Source organism: Macaca mulatta, chromosome 10, assembly GCF_049350105.2.
Source record: "Macaca mulatta isolate MMU2019108-1 chromosome 10, T2T-MMU8v2.0, whole genome shotgun sequence".
NCBI lineage: Eukaryota > Metazoa > Chordata > Mammalia > Primates > Cercopithecidae > Macaca > Macaca mulatta.
Window position 1 is genome coordinate 13,900,491 of NC_133415.1, and position 21,293 is coordinate 13,921,783.

The window sequence follows — 21,293 nt, forward strand, 5'->3', positions numbered from 1 at the left end:
CTTGCTGATGAGTGTTAAGGAGAGTACAGGCTGGGAGACGGGTGTGCTGGGCAATTCTCCAGCATGTCACAACCATATCTAAGGAGAAGGGTTCAGCGGCCAAGTTCTGATTGGGAAACACTAGATTAGACAAAGTGAAAATGGCTTCTTAAATGAGGGACTTCCCAGGGTCTAGTATGGGCTCGTCAGTTCAGGAGAAACCGTGGGCAGTCTCCCCCGCCTCATCTGAGCAGGGAACACTTTCCTGCAGAGCCACACGCGGGGCTGGCCTCCCACACAGCGGGGCCCATCTGCCTGGACCTGCGCCCCCTCGCTGGAGGGCTCTCCCAGCTGTGTGGCCTCGAAGCCACGCCCAAGCTTGGACCCCAGCCTCCTGGTTGGGGAAAACTCTGATAGCACTATGTCGGGGAGAGCTGCCGCTGGGAGTGGCAGGGGCCCAGCTCAGGGTCCCCGGGTCGGCTCTGAAACAAACTGCGATTGGTGCTGGGCAAGGGAGCGACGTCTGGGGAGAGGGAGAAGCTGGGCTTGGACTTCCCTCCGGGGTGCTGCAGCATGGAGGTTGTGTGGAGGGCTGAGCACAGCAGGAGGAAGTCGTGAGCAGCCAGGGGCCTCCCCCTCAGTGTCTGTAGCAGCTGGGGCTCCTGCCAGGCCCTGGCGGTCACCCACTTCCAGCTGGGACGGTCCTGGTCCGCCACAGCCCAGCGCCCTCTCTGATGACTCAGCACTGGCCACAGGCCCCTTTGCAGGGCCTCTTCCGGTGCAGGGCCTGGGGGCGGTGGGGAGGGGGCCCACGGCCGGACCTCCAAAGATGGAAGTGGAGAGGTCTACAGGGCAGCCCTGGGGACCTCGAACTCAACCCCTCCCGTCTCCCTCAACCTCCAAAGGGCCACGAGAGCAGGTGGTCCAGGAAAAACGACGTTTTATTTTCATAAATACTCCTGCTCTCACTCACACACTGACCCCACTTCTGACCACGGACAGATGGATAGACAGACGTGAGACACCCATAGGAGGCCCCAGCAGAGGCCAATGAATGAAGGAGACACACTGAGAACTCTAGGCGCCCCACAGCCCCTCACTGGGGCCATGGCCTCGGGCATTACCCTTGAGCCCCCACAGTCCCTCAGGAGGCCCAATGGCAAAGGGAGACCCCCAGGAGGAGTAGGGGCCAGGTGAGGTTCCCCCAGCCTGGTCCCCTGTGGCTGTGACCATAGGGCCAATCCGGAAGAAAAGCAGAGTCAAACCACACACCAGAGTGCAAACAGCTGGGGGTGTAGGCGTCACCCCCCAGTCACTGGGTTCCTATGGAGGAGGCCTGAGCTGGTCCCCAGCTCCAGCATGGCCCCCGAGTTATGGCTGGGCCTTCCCATAAGGCATAAGACACAGGCAGGGAAGACCCCACCCCAGCTGGAGTTGGGGCTGGGCCTGAGGTCCTGGCCCTTCCCCGACAGCTGTGCTTCCTCCCCATGACCCCAAGTTCTTCCAAGGCTACACAGCCCCTCCCTCTCCAGGTCCCGGTGATGGAGACCCCAGTGGCGCAAACCCAGGCCCAGCCTCCTACTGGGTTTGGCTCAGCAGGGGCAGGGCTGAGCAGGAGGGGGAAGAGTCACTTGAGGGCTACAAGGGTGTGGGGAGAAGCACCAGGCCTGGGGGTGAATGGCCATGGGCAACAAAGGGTGTCCTTGGCCACCACTGCCTCCCTCCAGGCTGGACAGTGACCGGTCCCTCTGCCCCTTCCTCTCCCCAGCCCCTCTCTGTTCTAGAGGCTCCCCCAGGTTTCGGGTGCGGGGAACTGGTCCACGTCCCCCATCTCGTTGTAGGTCTGGTCGCCCATGGTGAAGGTGAGCTTGTAGCGGAGGCGAACCTTCTCCTGGGGAAGAGGTGGCAAAGGCAGAGGGGTCAGAGGAGGAGGAGTGGCCGCCTCCACCCTGCAGCACCGCCTCGGGGCGCCTTACCTTCTGGGGGTTGGCAAGCAGCAGGACTTGGGTGATTGCTGAGGGGTGGACTATGGGGTTAAACGCTGGCAGCTCCGTGCCGGAGGGTGGCTGCAGCTTCACCTTCATAACCTGCAGGCAGACAGCAGGATGGGCACAGCTAGCCCTGGCTGCTTGCCCTGCTCCAAGGAACCAGGCCCAGCCTGCCAGCTCCCCTCCGGGGGTCCTGGGGTTCAGTCCTTCTGGTCCCTTCTACCCCCTGAACACGCAACAAGGGAGGGAGACCTGTCCCCTGACAGGTGGCTCCCCACCCAGCTCCATGTCACCCTGCCTTGAGAGGACAGAAGCATGCCCTGTTTGGCTTGTCACCTTGGGGACAGCTGACTGGAACACGATGTTGCGGATGGGCTGGGGGGCGGTGCTCAGCATGGAAACTACCACCACCAGCACGTCGGAGCGCCCTGGCAATGGGTCACGGGCAAAATGGAAGAGGACGCGGAAGCCGTGCTGGTCATACACAGTCACGGGCAGGATGCTGCCTGTGGGAGAAGGTGGGAGGGAGATGGGACAGCTGAGCTGGAGCACATTCGCTCAGCCCCCAGCCCCCACCTGGCTCACCTCAGGAGCTGATTGCTATACTGGCTACAAGAGCAAAGCCCTCCCTTGGGGCCTTACCTGGACCATGGGCGGCAGTGCAGCCAGGGGCGCAGAGCGGTGCCCAGAGAGGGCAGGTGAACCCCCAGTCTGATAGTGAAGGCAGGACACCCACCCCAGAGCTGAATCACAGCCCAGGTTCCCCCAATGCTGTGTGGCTGCTGCCTGGAGTCCTGGGGTGAGGGACTCTGGGCGAGGGTGAGGCTCACGCTGTGTGACCTCACGGCAGTCACTCCCCTTCTCTGAGCTCAGGGTTCTCCTACTGGTGAAAGGGCCAGCTCTGCCCACTGCTGGGAGACACTGCGGGGGTAGTGTCTTTGGTCACAGGGAGCTCATAGAGGGCAATCTGAGGACCACCAGGCCTCATGTGTCTGCTCGGGGCCTGGGGCTGGGCCACGGTCCCGCTACGGCTCCGGGGCTGGAAAAGCCCAGCCTTGGATCTGGGTCTTTATCATGGTTCAGTTCTGAAATTTGGGGGAGACCCCAAACCTCTCTGTGTCCTAAGCCCTGCCTTCCTGGGGAGGGAAAGCCCCAGAGTCCATTCCCTAGAGGTCTTCTTGCTTGTATAAACCTGGAGTTTGTACAGCAGTCCTCTGATTACTCTGAGGCAGATAAGGAAACTAACTCCTGGGAAGGGCAGGGCCTTGTTCAGAGCTCCCCACTGGTTGGCCAGTGGCAGAGCCAGGGGAGCCCCGCTTTCCCACCAGCTTCCCCAGACAGAGCTCCTGACAGGGCAGCAAGCTGGCCCAGCCCAGCCCAGCCTGCCCCAGCCCTACTCACTGGGCTTGATGGACTCCAGGGGCACAGTGATGCTGGCCAGTGAGAGCTCGGTTGGTATGGGCTGCTGCGGAGGCTTGGGGGGCTCTGGGGACACGGTGTGGAGAAGGCTGGTGGCGCTGGAGCTGGGGGAGCTGCAGCTGCTGCTCTTATTCTGCAGGTCCCGGAGTGTGAGCCGGGGGGCTGGCTGCTGCTTCTCCCTTAATGGGGGGACAGTGCATTAAGAAGGGATTCTTGGCCAGGCGTGGTGGCTCACGCCTGTAATTCCAATACTTTTGGAGGCTGAGGCGGGCAGATCACTTGAGCTAAGGAGTTTGAGACCAGCCTGGGCAACATGGCAAAACCCAGTCTCTATAAAAAATACAAAAAACTAGCTGGGTGTGGTAGCGCGCACCTGTGGTCCCAGCTACTCAGGAGGCTGATGTAGGAGAACCGCTTGAGTTTGGGAGATGGAGGTTGCAGTGAGCCGAGATCATGCCACTGCACTCCAGCCTGGGACAGGGTGAGACTCCCTCTCAAAAAAAGAAAACGAAGTGATTCTTTGGTGATGGAGAGATCAGGGGCACAGGAAAGGCTGGGCTTCCTGGCTCTGTCCCTGACACATGGCTGTCTCTCTGGCCTTGGGTCTTCTTACCTTTAGAAGGAGCAGCTCTTGTTCTCCCTACCCCCTGTACCCCACCTGCTCACTCCAGCCCAGTGTCCTCCCTTCTGCTGGCCTTCTGGGCCTTTCTCAAGGGAGCTGGGAAAGCCTGAGGGGAGGCCAGGCCAGTGGGCCTAGGTCTCATAAACTGTGCTCTGTGAGCTGGGCCCAGGTCTGCCTTGGGCACTGCTGTGTTTCCAGAAGCAGGTGCAGTGCTTGGCATCTGCTGCTTATAGAATAAGACAGCAACGAGCCTCTCCCTGCTGGGCCTGGACAAGCCCAGGAGAAGCTGCTGGTTTGTGGGAACAGGAAGTGCTCCCCACCCCATGCCAGCCATGGTGGGCCCTCACCACCGCACTTGCTGGGACTCCGGGGGCAGCGACTGCTGCAGGAGGGTCTTCCCCAGGAGGTCTAGGTCGTCCAGACCGCTGCTTGCTGGCAGGGATGTCTGCGCTGGGGGTCTGCTTTCCATACTGGGGGCCTGGGCCAGAGCAGGGGCTGGGGGCTCAGTGGCATCCGACGACTGTGGGGAAAAGGATGCAGGTGGGGTGGGGCTGTCTAGAGAGGTGTCAGCATCACCTGATCCTGCCCTGAGGCTCAGTGTCCTCCCTGCAAATGACATCTGGGAAAGCAGTCACAGAGGTGAGGACCCCAGACCACCCGTGTCCATGATGCAGGGTGGCTGGGTCTGGTTGAAGTTCTATATTCCAGGGGCCTCCGTCACCCTCAAGGGAAAGGAAGAGGGAGTGCCCATCTCAATCCCAATCCTAAAGGCTGGGCTGCAGCCCCAAGGCTGAGACGTGGTGAAGACACAGCTGGAGGTAAGGAGAGGCCCTCTACCCTGGGTGGGTGCCTCCAGGTCCCTGGACCACCCCCTGGTCCTGGGCCCTTGAGCAGAGCCCACCCATCCTTTCAGTTTCCCCAGGCTGCTTGTCCCAGCTGCCCTGACCCTGGGACTGGGACAGGCCAGGCTAGTTTGTAGTCCCCTCCTACCTGGAAGCTGTTCCATCCGGTACCATCCAGGCTCAGGCCTGAAGGGGGTGTGGGGTCACTGAGGCCTGAGGGGAAAGCAGGAGAGAGGTGAAGGACCTGGGCTGACCCTGCAGACGCTAGACAGCCGAGGGGCCATGTGTGCTGGCGTGGGGCTCCCTGCCCCTTTCTGACGCTCGGCACAGAGGGGAGAAACTCACACTCTCAGAGGGAACCAGCAGCAGAGCAGAACTAGAAACCAAGATCCCAGCAGCCCCTTGTGCTGACCCCACACACGCTTCCCCTCTTCCTGGCCAGGCCACTCCAAAGCTACTGTGCACACAGACAACAGACATCAGGACTTTCATCTTCACTTGTCATCTGGCAGCAGAGAACAGGGCTGGGCTGCAGGGAGAAGAGGTTCCTCTCCTCATGCATCCAGGCAAGCAGAGAGCAGCTCTGTGCCCACCACTGGTCCACTCGAGGGACGCCTGCTGCATGACCATGGGCTAGGCACCGTGCTGGCTAAGCCACAGTGTCTCCAAGAATACGAGGACAGGGCTGGACTGGGGGTGACGCTTAAGACACTGTTGGCCCTGGCACATGCCAGTGAGGCTCACTGGTACTATGGAGGGCTGGGAGGCCCTGTGGATGGCCCTGGAACTAGCTGCCGATGGGAAGGAGGTAGCAGGTCACCAGCCAGCCTGACCTCTGCCTGCCCTGGAATACTGTCCGCCAAGTTCACCCCAGATCTGACCTAGAGAAGATAAGGGATCTTGTTTCTAGCAAATCCTGAAAACATGAGGTCCAAACCGAAGTGCTACCTGACAGGCAAGGCAAAGGTACCAGGAAGCTGTGACAGTTGGGTATCTTCTAGATGCATTTCTTAAGAGGCCAGAGATAAAGTACATTGATGATGCTCTAGATGCGTCAGGCCCTTCAGATGCTGGTCTTGCTTAATCCTCAAACAACCTTCAAAGGTAGGGGTGAGCTTCTCAGCCCTCTTTTAGGGGTAAGAAAATGGACTCAGACTTGGTAAATAACCTGCCCGACAACACGCAGCTGGAAAGTGGCGGAGTCTGGACTCGGACAGAGCATGGCCTGACTACAAGCATTTGAACAGAACTCTGCCACTTGGCTGTGTGATCTTGGGGGGTGACAGCCTCTGCTGTAAAATGCAGACACCAGCCAGGTGCAGTGGCTAATGTCTGTAATCGCAGCTATTTGGGAAGCCGAAGCTGGGGTTTGAGATAAGCCCAGGCAGCACAGAGACTCTATTTCTAAAGAATAAAAGGAAAATAGCCGGGTGTGGTGGCTCACACCTGTAATCCCAGCACTTTGGGAGGCCGAGGCGGGCGGATCATGAGGTCAGGAGATTGAGACCATCCTGGCTAACATGGTGAAACCCCGTCTCCACTGAAAAAAAAAAAAAAAAAAAAAAAAAAAAAAGGCCGGGCGCAGTGACTCAATCCCGTAATCCCAGCACTTTGGGAGGCTGAGACGGGCGGATCAAGAGGTCAGGAGATCGAGGCCATCCTGGCTAACATGGTGAAACCCCGTCTCTACTAAAAAATACAAAAAAACTAGCCGGGCGAGGTGGCGGGCACCTGTAGTCCCAGCTACTCAGGAGGCTGAGGCAGGAGAATGGCGTAAACCCGGGAGGCGGAGCTTGCAGTGAGCCGAGATCCGGCCACTGCACTCCAGCCTGGGCGACAGAGCGAGACTCCGTCTCAAAAAAGAAAAAAAGGCCGGGCGCGGTGGCTCAAGCCTGTAATCCCAGCGCTTTGGGAGGCCGAGACGGGTGGATCACGAGGTCAGGAGATCGAGACCATCCTGGCTAACACGGTGAAACCCCGTCTCTACTAAAAAATACAAAAAACTAGCCGGGCGCGGTGGCGGGCGCCTGTAGTCCCAGCTACTCGGGAGGCTGAGGCAGGAGAATGGCGTGAACCCGGGAGGCGGAGCTTGCAGTGAGCTGAGATCCGGCCACTGCACTCCAGCCTGGGCGACAGAGCGAGACTCCGTCCAAAAAAAAAAAAAAAAAAAAAAGAAAAAAAAAATTTAGCCGGGTGTGGTGGCAGGTGCCTGTAGTCCCTTCTACTAGGGAGGCTGAGGCAGGAGAATGGCACAAACCTGGGAAGCAGAAGTTGCAGTGAGCCGCGATCACGCCACTACACTCCAGCCTGAGCGATAGAGCGAGACTCTGTCTCAAAAAAAAAAAAAAAAAAAAAAAGAATAAAAGGAAAAAAAATTAGCCAGTGCCTCTGGTCCCATCTACTTGAGAGGCTGAAATGGGAGGATTAGTCGAGGCCAGAAGTTTGAGACCAGCCTGAGCAATACAGTGAGACTCCCATCTCAAAACCAAAAAGAGGTGGGTGCAGCGGCTCATGCCTGTCATCCCAGCATTTTTGGAAGCCGAGGTGGGTGGATCACTTGAGGCCAGGAGTGCAATACCAGCCTGGCCAACACAGGTGAAACCCTGTGTCTACAAAAAATAAATTAACTGGGCGTGGCAGCACATACCTGTAGTCCCAACTACTCAGGAGCCTGAGATGGGAGGCGCGCTTGAGACGGGGGAGGTTAAGGCTGCCTGAACACCCTCCTTGACGGACAGGAACCTGTCTCCCACCCCTGCCATGAAGAAGAGTGAGGACCAGCCCCCTGTGTGGCCCCAGGGCCTCCTCCATTCCCCAGGCCCAGGCTGCAGGTTGCCCTGGCACTTCTGGCTCCTGTGTCCCCATGCTTTGCCTCTGAGAAGAAACCAGAAGGAAGCTGGTAGCTGAGGACTGTGCCAGTGCAGTGTGGGGACAGGAAGTGCGGTCGCACCTCGCTTCTCCCGTAGAGGTGTTGCTGCAGCTGCTGGCTGGGGGCTGGTGGCCCTGCAGTACTTCCCTACCGCTGCCCCTCAGGTAGCTGCTGCCCAGGGCTGGCTCCACAGGAGAAGATAAATCTTGCATGAGTGTTCCTGTCCCTTGACCTTTACCCTGTTCTCTGTAGAACGGGGTAAAGGTCTTCTCCCTGCAGTCACCCTTGGCTCTGAATGAAGAGGGGGCAGCTGCATGGGGCTTGTAAGCGGCTTCAGGGAGGATGCTGGCTGCTGGGTTCACAAAGGGAGCTCACAACTGGGCCTCCTTTCCCCTCAGCTCTCCTTCTGCTTCAGCTCTCCCTCCACACTCCGGGTCCTCACTTCCCTTTCCTTGCTTATGAACAATGAGTTAGAGCAGCCCAGCAGCTCAGAGTGTGGCTTCAGGATCAGGGCCCAGCTCAAGTCCTGGAGTCCTTTCTGCACAAGTCACCCAGCCTTTCCTTTTCTGTTTTTTGGTGAGATGCAGCCTTGCTCTGTCACCCAGGCTGGAGTGCAGTGGCGCCATCTCAGCTCACTGTAACCTCCGCCTCCCCAGTTCAAGCAATTTTCCTGCCTCAGCCTCTCCAGTAGCTGGGATTACAAGCATGTGCCACCACGCCCAGCTAATTTTTTTTTTTTTTTTTTTTTTTGAGATGGAGTCTTGGTCTGTTGCCCAGGCTGGAGTGCAGTGGCGTGATCTGGGCTCACTGCAAGCTCCGCCTCCCAGGTTCACGCCATTCTCCTGCCTCAGCCTCCCGAGCAGCTGGGACTACAGGCACCTGCCACCTCGCCTGGCTAATTTTTTTGTATTTTTTAGTAGAGACGGGGGTTTCACTGTGTTAGCCAGGATGGTCTTGATCTCCTGACCTTGTGATCTGCCCGTCTCGGCCTCCCAAAGTGCTGGGATTACAGGCTTGAGCCACCACGCCCGGCCTAATTTTGTATTTTTAATAGAGACGGGGTTTCACCATGTTGGCCAGGCTAGTTTCAAACTCCTGACCTCAAGTGATCCCTCCGCCTCGGCCTCCCAAAGTGCTGGGATTACAAGCGTGAGCCACCGCGCCTTTCTTCTTTTTTTTTTTTTTGAGACGGAGTCTCGCTCTGTCGCCCAGGCTGGAGTGCAGTGGCATGATCTCGGCTCACTGCAAGCTCCGCCACCTGGGTTCACGCCATTCTCCTGCCTCAGCCTCCTGAGTAACTGGGACTACAGGTGCCTGCCACCACGCCCGGCTAATTTTTTTGTATTTTTAGTAGAGATGGGGTTTCACCATGTTAGCCAGGATGGTCTCGATCTCCTGACCTCGTGATCCGCCGGCTTTGGCCTCCCAAAGTACTGGGATGACAGGTGTGAGCCCCCGCACCCGGCCTCCACCATGCCTTTCTGTGCTGCCATTTCCTCATCGCCGTGCAGTGGAGCTATTAACGGTGCCTGCCTGCGGAGACTGCGAGGGTCACCTAAGACAGGGCCACCTAAGACAGGGTCACCTAAGGCAGGACCACCTAAGACAGGGTCACCTAAGACAGGACCACCTAAGACAGGGTCACCTAAGGCAGGGCCACCTAACACAGGGTCACCTAAGACAGGACCACCTAACACACGACAGAATGCAGTAGTGGGCACCACCTAAGGGAGCACTCCTGGAACCCAGGCAGACCCCGCCCAGGACACCCCGGGCCCCCATAACTTCTTCAAGGCCTTCGGGTCTGGTTTTTGCTTCAGAACTGGCTCAGGAGACCACAGTCTGACTCTTGGCTTCCAACACATCCCTGAGGATTCCTTTGATGGGCCCTAACACTTCTGCTCTTCATCCCTTCAGTGGCTCTCAAGAGGAGGCTCTTCTGATCTCAGGTCTCGGATAGGGCTGCTGCCCTGAGAGCAGCTTGAAACCCAAACGTGGTTTGGGCAGCTGGGACCGCTTTGCTGCTTCCCCGGGGTGAGCCTGAGCCTGCCCGGGAGTAACAGCAGGCCTGGCCCTGGACCAACTTGGATCACCGAGTCCCTCATGCTCTGGCTAGTTTCTCTGGAGCCTCTGGGTGCTGTGGAACCCTCCCTTTCCTCTTGGTGGATGAAGAAACTGCTGAACTTTTGCCCAGACAGTTCCCAATTCCAGGCTCTAACCTGTTGCAGGGAAATCCCCTGGTTTCCCCCCAGGCTGCCAGAGCCTGAATGCTGGTTAGCTTATCTGAGGCTGGCTTAGAGGCTGCCAGCCTCACCCTCTGGCTGTGTGGCCTCGCACAAGCTCCTAACTTCCCCGAGCCTCAGTTTCCTCCGTTGTGAAGTGGGCCTAATGCTCATCCACGTGCCCCACAGGATTGACACCTGGGGTACATGGTGCTGGTATTCCGCTAGCTGTGAGTGCGCCCTGGGATCATGCCCCATCTGCTGCTGAGCCCGCCCTCCTCCAGGCCTGGCCCCTTCCTCACCCAGAGACATGAGCTCGTCGTCAAGCAGGGAAACTGAGGCACTGGGCTGCTTGGGGCTGGCCTGCTCGCCAGGGCGGGTGGGCATGGCTGGGTAGGTGGTGGCCGCAGGCGGGAGATCCAGGCCTGAGAGATCCAGCAGGGCTGAGGTGCTCCCTGGGGTGGGAAAGAAGAGGCTGGCAAGTCCTGGGTGTACACGTGTTTTTTGGAGCCCACGGGTTGCGGGGGAGCAGCACCTAACCCTGATGCTTTATCACCAGCCTCCTGCCTCTGGCCACACCAGCCCCTGCCTGGAAGCTGCTCAACAGGACCTCTCTTTGGCATATGTTGGTACTTCTGTCCAGAATGTATTTCCTTCTTAGCTCTACTGGGCAAACTGCTACCCATCCTTAAGGCCCTGCTGAAACTTGGCTGCTTCCGTGTGGCGCCTCCATCCCCACTTCTCCCTAACAGAACCAATTCTAACCCCTTTTGTGACCCCCCAAGGCTCCTATCTTACCCTTATTAGAACTGAGTCTGTAATGTTTACTTTCCTAAACCCCCTCCCACTTTCTGATAAATAAAGCCTCGGGGGTGTCATCCAGCCCTATACAACAGGTGCCAGATTTGTCAAAGAAAGCCTTCTTCTGACTGTCCTCACCAAACCCTCAGCTCCCCCCGCAGCATCCAGATTCTTCCCCCACAGCTGCAGGCTTGGCACAGACTTCACCCCCAGCTCCCTCACTGGGGCCTTCCCATCTTAAGGGGCCAGGGTCACCCTGGCAGTTATTCCAGCAGCTCTGAGAACAGCACACCACCCTGCACTCTCTGTGCCCCTCCAGCCTGATGGGTGCCCTCCCAGCTCTCCTGCCCCACTTTCTCACCAGGGATGGAGCCGGCTGTGGCATCACCGTTGACCTCCTCACCCCGCACCAGCTGCTTATATAGGTTGATCACCTGGGTGAGGTTGTCATTGGCCTGCAGGATCTCCGCTGGAACAGGCAGGAGGGGAGAGGCCAGGCTGAAGGACTGTGGGGGCCTCTGGGCGGCAGGAGACGAGGACCCCACATCCATCACAGCCTGTGTGTGAGCGGAAGGGGTAGGGGCAGGGGCAGGGGAACAGCCCATCTTGTCTGCTGAGGCTCTGGCCCTCCGCTACCTCCCTGGTCTCATCTCCCACCCTCCCCTCATTCGCTCCCTGCCATACTGTTTGGGCTGTCTTAACATACTGGGCCTGCTCCCGCCTCCAGGCCTCCACTCCAGCTGTGCTCTCTGGCTGCCCCGGATCTCTGCACAGCTTCATCCCTTATTGCCTTCAGGTCTTCACCCAAGGATCACCTCAGGGCGGCCTGTCCTAAACCCCTCCTGCACTACCTCATCCCTTCCCTGCTTCCCTTCCTCCATGTCACTCACCACCGTGACAAACTGTCGGTGCTCATGGACTTGGTTATTGTCTGTCTCCTCTCGCTAAACTACCACAAGGAAGCTTTTGTCAACCTTTTTTTTTTTTTTTTTTTTTAAATACAAATATATTTGAAATAGAGACTGGGTCTATGTTGCCCAGGCTGGTCTTGAACTCCTGGCCTAAAGCAATCCTCCCACCTTGGCCTCCCAAAGTGCTGGGATTACAGGTGTGAACCACCGTACCTGGCCTTTTGCAAACTTTGGTCAGTGCCAGATTCCTGAGGGCCTAGAACAGTGCCTGGCACCAATGAGGCCCTCAGCAACACTGCCTGCCCGGGTGCCAGGGTGTGGGGCAATCTGGGCAGTGAGCCTTTTGGGTGGGGCTCCTGCTTAACGAGGGAGTGGATGGTACCCAGACTGCAGCCCAAGTGGCCTAGGTTGACACGTGGGCAGAGATCAAGGAAAAGAACCTGGTATGTGGCCCTGGCAGAAGCCTTCAGGCTCAGGTCTGGAATTGCCCAGGGCCGTGGGATGCACTCTTAGCTTCCATTCGCCCTCACCAGGGAGGAAGGTCTAGGGGCAGATGGCCCTCCGTCTCCCCCGGCTCTGCCACGGTTCTGCTCTGTGATCTGGGCAAGTCATTTTCCTCCCTTAGCCCCAGTTGTGAAAAGGGGATGGTTCTGCCTCCTGTGCAGCTGCAGGCAGTAAATGAGGTGCCTGTTAAGGGGGCTGGCCCACAGGGCCTCTCAACTGCGGGGCGGCCCCTCTGTGTCCTCAGAGTGGAAAAACCCAGGGTCGGTGCTGGAGAAGGGGGGCCCCCTGGTGGTGGCTCCTTCCAACTGCAGATACTTAGCAGGCCTGGGGGAGGTCGGGGCAGGAGATGGAGAGAGAGTGGGGGACCTGACCTCAGCACCTGCCCCGGGCTCACCTAAGGCCTCATCATTGTCCTCTGTGTCGCTGGCTAGTCGGAAGAGCGTGGGCCGCATCCGCTCACAGCGCTGGTACAGTTCCTGAGGGCAGCAGGGTGGGCGGGTCAGGGTCTGCGTGGGCTGTGGAGTGGGCGGGGAGTGGGGGAGTCAGGGAGGCAGGTGCACCTTCATGAGGTCCTCGCTGCTGCCGGCTGCTGTGCCGCCCTGGCTGTGGCTCATCACCATCTCTGTGAGCAGTTTCACATTGTTGTTCACCTCCTCGATGGCATTCACCCGCTTCGAGATCTTCTCCATCCGCTTCTGGTCCTGGGGACACATTGGCCAAGGGCCCCTGAGAACCTTTGGCCTGGACAAGGCACCGCCCCCTGCCACTTGAGAGAGTGTGTGCTGGGATCTGGGTTGACAGCTGGGTGACTGTGGGATCAGACTCCGGGTGGGGCTCTAGCAGGCCCTGCCAGAAGCCCCTCATGCCCAGGAAGGGCACTGTGGTCCAAGAAGCCCCCAGTGTCCAGGCCTCTGCACAAGCTCATCAGGATCTCCCAAGATGGCCCAGGAACCTGGGTTTCCAAGCCCCTCACCAGGTGCTTCTGAAGGCCCAGGGCCCTACACCTCCACTGTGGTTCTCAGTGACTCCTGCCCTCCTTGTGTTTGCCCTTTCAAAGGAGGTTCCTGTACTTTACAGTGGAAGGGGACCTCTGTGGTCATCAGGTACAGCCTAGAAACGAGCACGAAGACCCTTCCAGTGTTGGTGCCTGGCAGATGGGGGAGCCCGTGCCTTTAAAGGCTGCTGTCGGGAGTGGCCTGGCTTTCCCCTGCCCCTTTGCTTACTGTGCGTGCCCCTCCTTTGCAGAGTGAAAGGTGGCCTCATGCCGTCCTCCCACCTTGGCCTCCAAAGTGCTGGGATTACAGACATGAGCCACCACATCCAGTTTTGAAACTTTTTGTTCAGCACTTTGGGAGTCTGAGATGGGAGGGACATTGAGTCCAGGAGTTCGAGACTAGCTTGGGCAACAAAGGGAGACGCTGTCTCTACAAAAAATAAAATTAGCTGGGTGTTGGAGCATGTGCCTTTGGTCCCAGCTACTCGGGAGGTTGAGGTGGGAGGATGGCTTGAGCCCAGGAGGTCAAGGCTGCAGTGAGCCATGATCGTGCCACTGCACTCCAGAATGAGATCCTGTCTCAATTAAAAAAAAAAGTTTCAGCAGGCACCCAGGCAACATATGTATATTTACTTAAAAATTAAACATTTGGCCATGCCTGTAATCCCAGCACTTTGGGAGGCCAAGGCAGGCAGATTGCTCGAGCCCAGGAGTTCCAGACCAGCCTGGGCAACATGGCAAAACCCCTTCTCCACAAAAAAGAGAATACAAAAATTTTTTTTTTTTTTTTTTTTTTTTTTTTTTTTTTTTTGAGACGGGGTCTCGCTCTGTCACCCAGGCTGGAGTGCAGTGGCCGGATCTCAGCTCACTGCAAGCTCCGCCTCCCGGGTTCAAGCCATTCTCCTGCCTCAGCCTCCCGAGTAGCTGGGACTACAGGCGCCCGCCACCTCGCCCGGCTAGTTTTTTGTATTTTTTAGTAGAGACGGGGTTTCACCGGGTTCGCCACGATGGTCTCGATCTCCTGACCTTGTGATCCGCCCGTCTCGGCCTCCCAAAGTGCTGGGATTACAGGCTTGAGCCACCGCGCCCGGCCAAGAATACAAAAATTATACAGGTGTGGTGGCACATGTATTTAGTGCCAGAGGCCTGGGAGGCTGAGGTAGGAGGACTGCTTGAGCCCAGGAGGTTGAGGCTGCAATGAGCCATGATCATGCCACTGTGCTCCCGCCTGGGCAAGAGAGTGAGTCCCTGTCTCAAAAGAAATCTCCTCATATACATACACATATACATACTTACATATATTTATGTATTTTTAAAAATACACTAAGGCCTAATTCGTTTCTAACTTTTGACAAAGAGGTAGCCAGCCTCCCAAAGGCCCATCCAGAGCAAGTCACCCAGGCTGCCAGGAATCCTTCCCTGCACACCCTGGTCGCCCAGCCATCAGCTTCTCTGCTGTGCCAGCCCTGGGTCACTGCAGGGCTCCTTCCACGTGAAGACACATACAGTCCCATCTCGGTGGCCCAGCTCAATACCCCCATCCCGCCTCCTCCCTGTGCTATAGGCTCAGCTGCTACCTCCTGCACCATCTCTTTGATGAGCTTATTGGCTGCGCGGAGGTCTTCGGGATGGGAGCTCTTCAGCAGGCGGGCCAGCATCTGCAGAGACAGAGGGATGTGACCGTGAGGGCAACACCTGGGCCAGGGGTCAGAAGACTGGAGTCACATGATGGCTCCCCGCTTCCTGCCTGTGGGACATGAATAAGTTACTTAAGCTCTCTGTGAAATGGTGAGAATTTATTGACATCTGATAGGGTGGCCACAGGCCAGTGGAGACACTGCGTGTAAGGTGCACATCACAGCGCCTGGCAGAAATAAGTAATCAACAAATGCTGCTCCTTATATCCCCATGGCTGAGAACCTTTCTGGGACAACGTACGAGAGCCTTAGCAGTAGATACCCTCCAGCGCTAGGGCTGGGACTGGGGAGAGGGGAGCTTTAACTTTAACCTCTTTATTTTAATCTTACCTCCTCCTGGGCTGTTTAATTTTTCACCCACAAGTTTTAATTTTATTAACATTAACAAAAAATTAGTAAAATTCTTATTGAAAAGGTCAAAATACGTAGAGATATGTAAACTCCTGATCAACCTATGAAATGCCCTCAAACAAACTCCAGGGACACTAGACACACTCCTATTTATTAAACGCGGGGATGCTGTATGGGACACACTCAGCACACATCAAGTGCCCAGTAAACAGCACCCACCATCCACAACGATGCCTGGGCTCAGTGTGTGCCTCTGTTCCAACAGCTGATGCCAGAGCAGCTAGGGGCCAGAACCCATGGACCCCAACCTGGGCTTGGAGTCCCCAGTGTGCCTCCTTGGAGTCTCACCTTGGATTTCTCCTCATCTTCAAAGATCACATTCTTGGGCCGTGGAGGAGGAAGGGGAAAGGTAGTGTCATCTGGAAGCTTGGGGTCGGACTTCACAATTCCTGGATTAGATGAGTGTCAGAAAGGCTGTCAATATGTCCCAGGCCCAGGGGTAGGGGTGACACGGGGACGGGGGCAGGCAAGGGCAGGACAGAAGAGGGAGGTCAGTCTGTTGCCAGCACGCTGGCTCTGGACTCTTGGTGGCCTGGGCCTGCTCCTACCTACTCCATCAAAATTGCCTGGGGGAGATGGTTTGGGGACCCATATTTTGAGGCTACTCCCTGGAGACCACTCTTTGAGGGGAAGCTTGATTCGAACTCACCTTCTTTCCACCCAAGCTAGCCTCGGGCAGAGCACAGAAGGCCACACTAGCTGTATGTTCTCCAGGAGTTAAAGGACAGACCCATGACCTTGCTGGCTCAGAAGCCCCTGAAGCTGCTGGAGCCCCAGCTCATGGTGGGGGAGGGGAGGGCAGGCCCTGGTCACCCCCCCACCCTCTGTGTGCCTTACCCTGCTTCTTTAGCATCTGGTAGGCCTCTGCGATTTTCACCTCCTCGGGCAGGCCCACTGTCCAGCTGTAGAGGAGCTCCAAGATCTTGTTTTTCACCTTCTCCGATGTCCGAGAGCCCAGATACTTCAGGGACACAGTAGGGAGGCCTTTGATACTGCCCGGCCCCACTCACTTCAGCCTCAAGCCCTGTCCACACCCTACTGCCTCCCCAGGACTCGAGGCAGGACTCCCCGGGAAGCCCTCTGGCCTACAGGGTCCTCACAGCCCCACCCAACCAGCCTGAGGTAGACTGAGTTCACCTACTACCCCTGCCACTTATTAGCTGGGTCAGCCCTCAGTGTCTGTTTCCCCACCTGCTGGGTGGCACCATGGTGAGGATGCAGAACTGACATGAGGGACAGGCCTGCTCATGGTTGGCTCTGGGAACTTAGCCTTGACATCCCAGGAAGGAGGAGCCAGAGGCCTCCAGGCTGCCCAGGGAGGGGTGAGGGTGGAACTGGGAGGCCCTGGGCCTACTCCCCATTTCCTACCAGCAAACTGGGCTGGGGAAAGTGGCTCTCACACCAGAGTCCCCTCTTGGGAGGAGAATGGGAGGCCATATGGGCCATTCAGTAGCTCTGGTCAAAGGATGGGTCTGAGCAAAGAAGGGCCAAGGGGGTGGGCTGTCACTCAAACAGCTTGAGAAATGTTCACAGTAGGCCGGAGGCGGTGGCTCACGTCTGTAATCCCAGCACTGTGGGAGGCCAACGCGGGTGGATCATGAGGTCAGGAGTTCAAGACCAGCTGACCAATATGGTGAAACCCTGCCTCTACTGAAAATACAAAATTAGCTGGGCGTGGTGGTGGGCGCCTATAATTGCAGCTACTCGGGAGGATGAGGCAGGAGAACAGCTCAAATCCGGGAGGTGGAGGGTGCAGTGAGCTGAAATCGTGCCATTACACTCCAGCCTGGGTGACAAGAGTGAAACTCCTTGTCCAAAAAAAAAAAAAGTTTCTGGTAGGTAGGCCGGGCATGGTGGCTCATGCCTGTAGTTCCAGCACTTTGGGAGGCCACGGCAGGCGGATCACGGGGTCCGGAGTTCTAGACCAGCCTGGCCAACATGGTGAAACCCCATCTCTACTAAAAATATAAAAAATTAGCAGGGCATGGTGGCGTGCGCCTGTAATCCCAGCTACTTGGGAGGCTGAGGCAGGAGAATTGCTTGAACCCAGGAGGCGGAGGTTATGGTGAGCAGAGACCGTGCCACTGCACTCCAACCTGGGTGACAAAGGAAGACTCTGTCTCCAAAAAACTTTAAAAAAAAGAAATGTTCACGGTCTGTGGGAAGATTCCTTGGGCTGAGCTGGGGATGATGGCCCATCTGGAGCCAGCAGGCTCCATCACTCAGGTCTGTGGCCTTGGATGCTGAGGTCCAGGGAGGGTGCTCTTGTGTGGTGGGGACAGGGAAACCTGCCAGAGACCAGGTAGGGTGCTATGGCCAAGTCCACAGGGAGTGATTTCAGGCCAGAGATTGCTGACACATACAGCCATCTGTCGGCTGTACGTATTCCCTGGGATCATTTCTCCCTAAGCACCGGGCAGTTCCATGGCTGCCCCGCCCCTGGCCAGCCTGGAAACACTCCTCTGAGACCCAGGCTGTCCCAGAACCAAGTATGAGGGGATCTGTGTTTGTCCTATGTCTGAGTTCTAATGGGGGGCTGAGGTGACACCCCAGCAGGAGGCTCCCTGGAAAAGTCGTTCCACAGTCTGAAGGTCCCCTTTCCTCTCCCCACATCTGATAGGGCAAGTCTGAGTTTGGGCTGGGGGCACCAACCTTGGGAGACACGACCTTGATGAGCTCGTTGAGAAAGCGGAACTTGCCCACTTCGTCGTGGAACCGCTTGCCGCAGCTCTTCATGCATGTTTCCAGCACCTGTGCAGGGATGGGGGATGGGAGGGGACGCCCAGGAGCATCAGAGGCCACAGCCTCCCTCCCAAGCCTTGGCCAGGGGCCAGAAGCCCATGGGTGGGCATTCAGAAGGGAGGGAACGGCTTGTGAGGATGGAAGATTCTGAGTCACAGCGGCCTCTGGGATTGATCATCACCCCCTTGGGAGATAGGGTCAGGTGACCTGCAGTGCCCAGCAATGCCCAACCTGTAGCGATGCTCTAGTCCCGTTCATAGCTTAGGCCCCACATCTGAGTACCAACTGTACATTATTTTCTTACTATTTTTCCTTTTTTTTTTTTGAGACAGAGTTTTACTCTTGTTGTCCAGGCTGGAATGCAATGGCATGATCTCGGCTCACTGTAACATCTGCCTCCTGAGTTCAAGTGATTCTCCTGCCTCAGCCTCCCGAGTGGCTGAGATTATAGGCACCCGCCACCACTCCTGTCTAATTTTGTATTTTTAGTAGACACGGGGTTTCTCCATGTTGGTCAGGCTGATCTCGAACTCCTGACCTCAGGTGATCCACCCGCCTCGGCCTCCCAAAGTGCTGGTATTACAGGCGTGAGCCACTGTGCCTGGCCTATTTTTCCTTTTTTAAAAAAACCTTATATGAGCAACATCTACCTTGGCCTCATCCTAAGGTATATCTATGAAATCATAGGACTAGTTATACTCAAGAAAAAATGTTAAAACAAATATATAACAATAACGATTATTATTTAGAGACAGGGTCTCACTCTGTTGTCCAGGCTGGAGTACAGTGGCACAATCATAGCTCACTGTAGCTTTGAACTCCTTGCCTCAGGCAAGCCTCCTGCCTTTGCCTCCCAAAGTGCTGAAATTACAGGTATAAGCCACTGCACCCAATTAAACACATAAGTACTAAAAGAGAAACTGTTGGCTGGGCGCGGTGGCTTAAACCTGTAATCCCAGCACTTTGGGAGGCAGAGACGGGTGGATCACGAGGTCAAGAGATCGAGACCATCCTGGCTAACACTGTGAAACCCCGTCTCTACTAAAAAAAATACAAAAAACTAGCTGGGCGAGGTGGCGGGTGCCTGTAGTCCCAGCTACTAGGGAGGCTGAGGCAGGAGAAAGGCGTGAACCCAGGAGGAGGAGCTTGCAGTGAGCCAAAATCACGCCACTGCATTCCAGCCTGGGCGAGAGTAAGACTCCACGTCAAAAAAAAAAAAAAAAAAAAAAGAGAGAAACTGTTTCTCTACCACCACTTAAAATCAGCTTTGCTTTATGGTGGGTTGGTATGTGGCCCATGCTGGAGGCCACAGACGTACACCCCTCTCTCCTCTGCTATTGAACAGATGCGAAACCTCAGGCCTGAGCCCAAGCGCCACCCCTTAGCTTTACAAACGTGCAGATCTCTGGATGCAGATACTCCAGGAGTGTGGCCTTGGCAGGTCTGGGTGGAGCCCTGATTCCATGTGTTAAATACGCTTCCTTGAAAGGCAGCCGATGTGCAGCTGAAGCAAGGAACCCCTGGACCAGATGACCGTAGAGGGCCTTTGCTCAGCAAGAGGCCTATGTGTATGGCTGCTGCGGTGGGAGGCCAGCCTGCTGGCTGTGGTGGGACCCTTGGGGCGGGCCCGGACCTCTATCCTGGGCCATCTTAGCACAACTCTCTTGGGCTCTGAAGAGCCTTATGGACCCCAAGAACTTCAGTCTTGGCCTCCCTTGGTGTCATCACATGGCCGGGGACGGATGGTGGTCTCTCCCCTTCTCACCGTCAAGGCCTGGATCGCCTCCCACTCCTGCGGGGACTGGATCTTGTGGGCCAGCAGTCGGGTGGCGAGTGGAGGCCTGGGTGGGAGGAACAACACAGAGCCAGAGTCGCCATGGAGTCCCGGTCACCCTAGGGGAGGGCCGTGACCCCAGCCCGCCGGGACTGCAGCCCTCCTCCAAGGAGCCCTGGTCACCCTAGGGGAGGGTCACCACTCCAGCCTGCCGCTGAGACTTCGGCCCTCCAAGGTTTCTGCAGGCATATGCAAAGGCCCAGCTCCCCCTCCAGATCAGATACGGCCTGGGATTGTGGCAAGGCGGGGCCAGGCAGAGAGTGCAGGCGGGGACCTTCAAAAGGTGTGAGCTCAGCTCCTGGGCTGGCCTAAGAACTCTGACGTGTCACGTCCTTGGCTTGGCTTGCCATAGAAACAAGTACAATATGCCACGAGAGACGGGCTGACACAGTTCCCCAGGAACTCAAGATGGCAAAGGATGTTCTGTTGTGGCAAATCAGAGCAGCTTCATGGTGGAGGTGGTGACATTCATCTACCAGACTGTAAAAGACCCATTGCCATCGACGGTAAGAGCTCACATGTGCTGAACTGGTCATGTGTGAGGAGGCTCACATGCACTTTCCTGCCTAAGCTGCATAAGGCAGGCAGCACTGTCATTCCCACCTCACCGTGGGAAGTTCCTTCAAGTGTGAAGAAACTGACTCTCGGAGACAACCACTCACCCAAGGTTGCTCAGCTAAGAGAGGGGACGGGACTCATACCCAAGCAACATGACTCCAAAGCACACACATACCACTGTCTGTGGTCCCGAAACTTTAGTATCACCAAGGGAGGCCACTAAGAATGTCCACTTCCGGCCAGGCGCGGTGGCTCACGCCTGTAATCCCAGCACTTTGGGAGGCCGAGGCGGGCAGATCATGAGGTCAGGAGATCGAGACCATCCTGGCTAACACGGTGAAACCTCGTCTCTACTAAAACATACAAAAAAATTAGCCAGGCATGGTGGCGGGTGCCTGTAGTCCCAGCTGCTCGGGAGCCTGAGGCAGAACGGCATGAACCTGGGAGGCACAGCTTGCAGTGAGCTGAGATGGCGCCACTGCACTCCAGCCTGGGCGACAGAGCAAGACTCTGTCTCAAAAAAAAAAAAAAAAAAAAAAGACTGTCCACTCCCAACCCCTCACTGGAGAGTCGAGTCTGGGGGCAGCCCAAGAATGGGCATTTATTTAATTTATTTTTTTGAGATGGAGTCTCGCCCCGTCACCATACTGGAGTGCACTGGTGCAATCTCGACTCACTGCAACCTCGGCTTCCCGGGTTCAAGTGATTCTCCTGCCTCAGCCTCCCAAGTAGCTGAGACTACAGGCACATACCACCACACTCTGCTAATTTTTGTATTTTTAGTAGAGACGGGGTTTCACCGTGTTGGCCAGGATGGTCTCGATCTCTTGGCCTCATGATCCGCCCGCCTCAGCCTCTCACAGTGCTGGGATTATAGGCATGAGCCACCACGCCTGGCCT

The 21,293-nt window shown here is 56.8% G+C and overlaps 1 protein-coding gene and 1 long non-coding RNA gene across 11 annotated transcripts in view; one reads left to right on the forward strand and one right to left on the reverse strand.

Moving 5' to 3' along the window:
- LOC144331679 (uncharacterized) overlaps positions 1–6,267 on the forward strand; it is an 11,428-nt gene extending 5,161 nt beyond the window's left edge. The window contains exons 2-3 of the long non-coding RNA XR_013399047.1: positions 4,717–4,826; positions 5,293–6,267. This is a non-coding gene — a long non-coding RNA (uncharacterized LOC144331679). The remainder of the gene's footprint in view (positions 1–4,716; positions 4,827–5,292) is intronic.
- GGA1 (golgi associated, gamma adaptin ear containing, ARF binding protein 1) overlaps positions 903–21,293 on the reverse strand; it is a 27,328-nt gene continuing 6,937 nt past the window's right edge. For 4 of the 10 annotated variants that reach the window (XM_015150291.3, XM_028827739.2, XM_077949690.1 and 1 more), the window contains 15 exons: positions 19,767–19,842; positions 17,912–18,010; positions 16,097–16,220; positions 15,548–15,648; positions 14,729–14,809; positions 12,718–12,858; positions 12,552–12,633; positions 11,104–11,211; positions 10,244–10,396; positions 4,999–5,063; positions 4,356–4,528; positions 3,369–3,565; positions 2,304–2,473; positions 1,956–2,066; positions 903–1,870 (listed from right to left, as the gene is read on the reverse strand). In XM_015150291.3, the coding sequence (XP_015005777.1) occupies positions 1,760–1,870; positions 1,956–2,066; positions 2,304–2,473; positions 3,369–3,565; positions 4,356–4,528; positions 4,999–5,063; positions 10,244–10,396; positions 11,104–11,211; positions 12,552–12,633; positions 12,718–12,858; positions 14,729–14,809; positions 15,548–15,648; positions 16,097–16,220; positions 17,912–18,010; positions 19,767–19,842 (1,792 nt within the window). In that variant the 3' untranslated portion in view covers positions 903–1,759. Of the gene's footprint in view, positions 1,871–1,955; positions 2,067–2,303; positions 2,474–3,368; positions 3,566–4,355; positions 4,529–4,998; positions 5,064–10,243; positions 10,397–11,103; positions 11,212–12,551; positions 12,634–12,717; positions 12,859–14,728; positions 14,810–15,547; positions 15,649–16,096; positions 16,252–17,870; positions 18,065–19,717; positions 19,843–21,293 lie in introns of all 10 variants that reach the window. The other 6 variants (XM_028827738.2, XM_077949688.1, XM_077949686.1 and 3 more) reach the window with 6 other exon arrangements.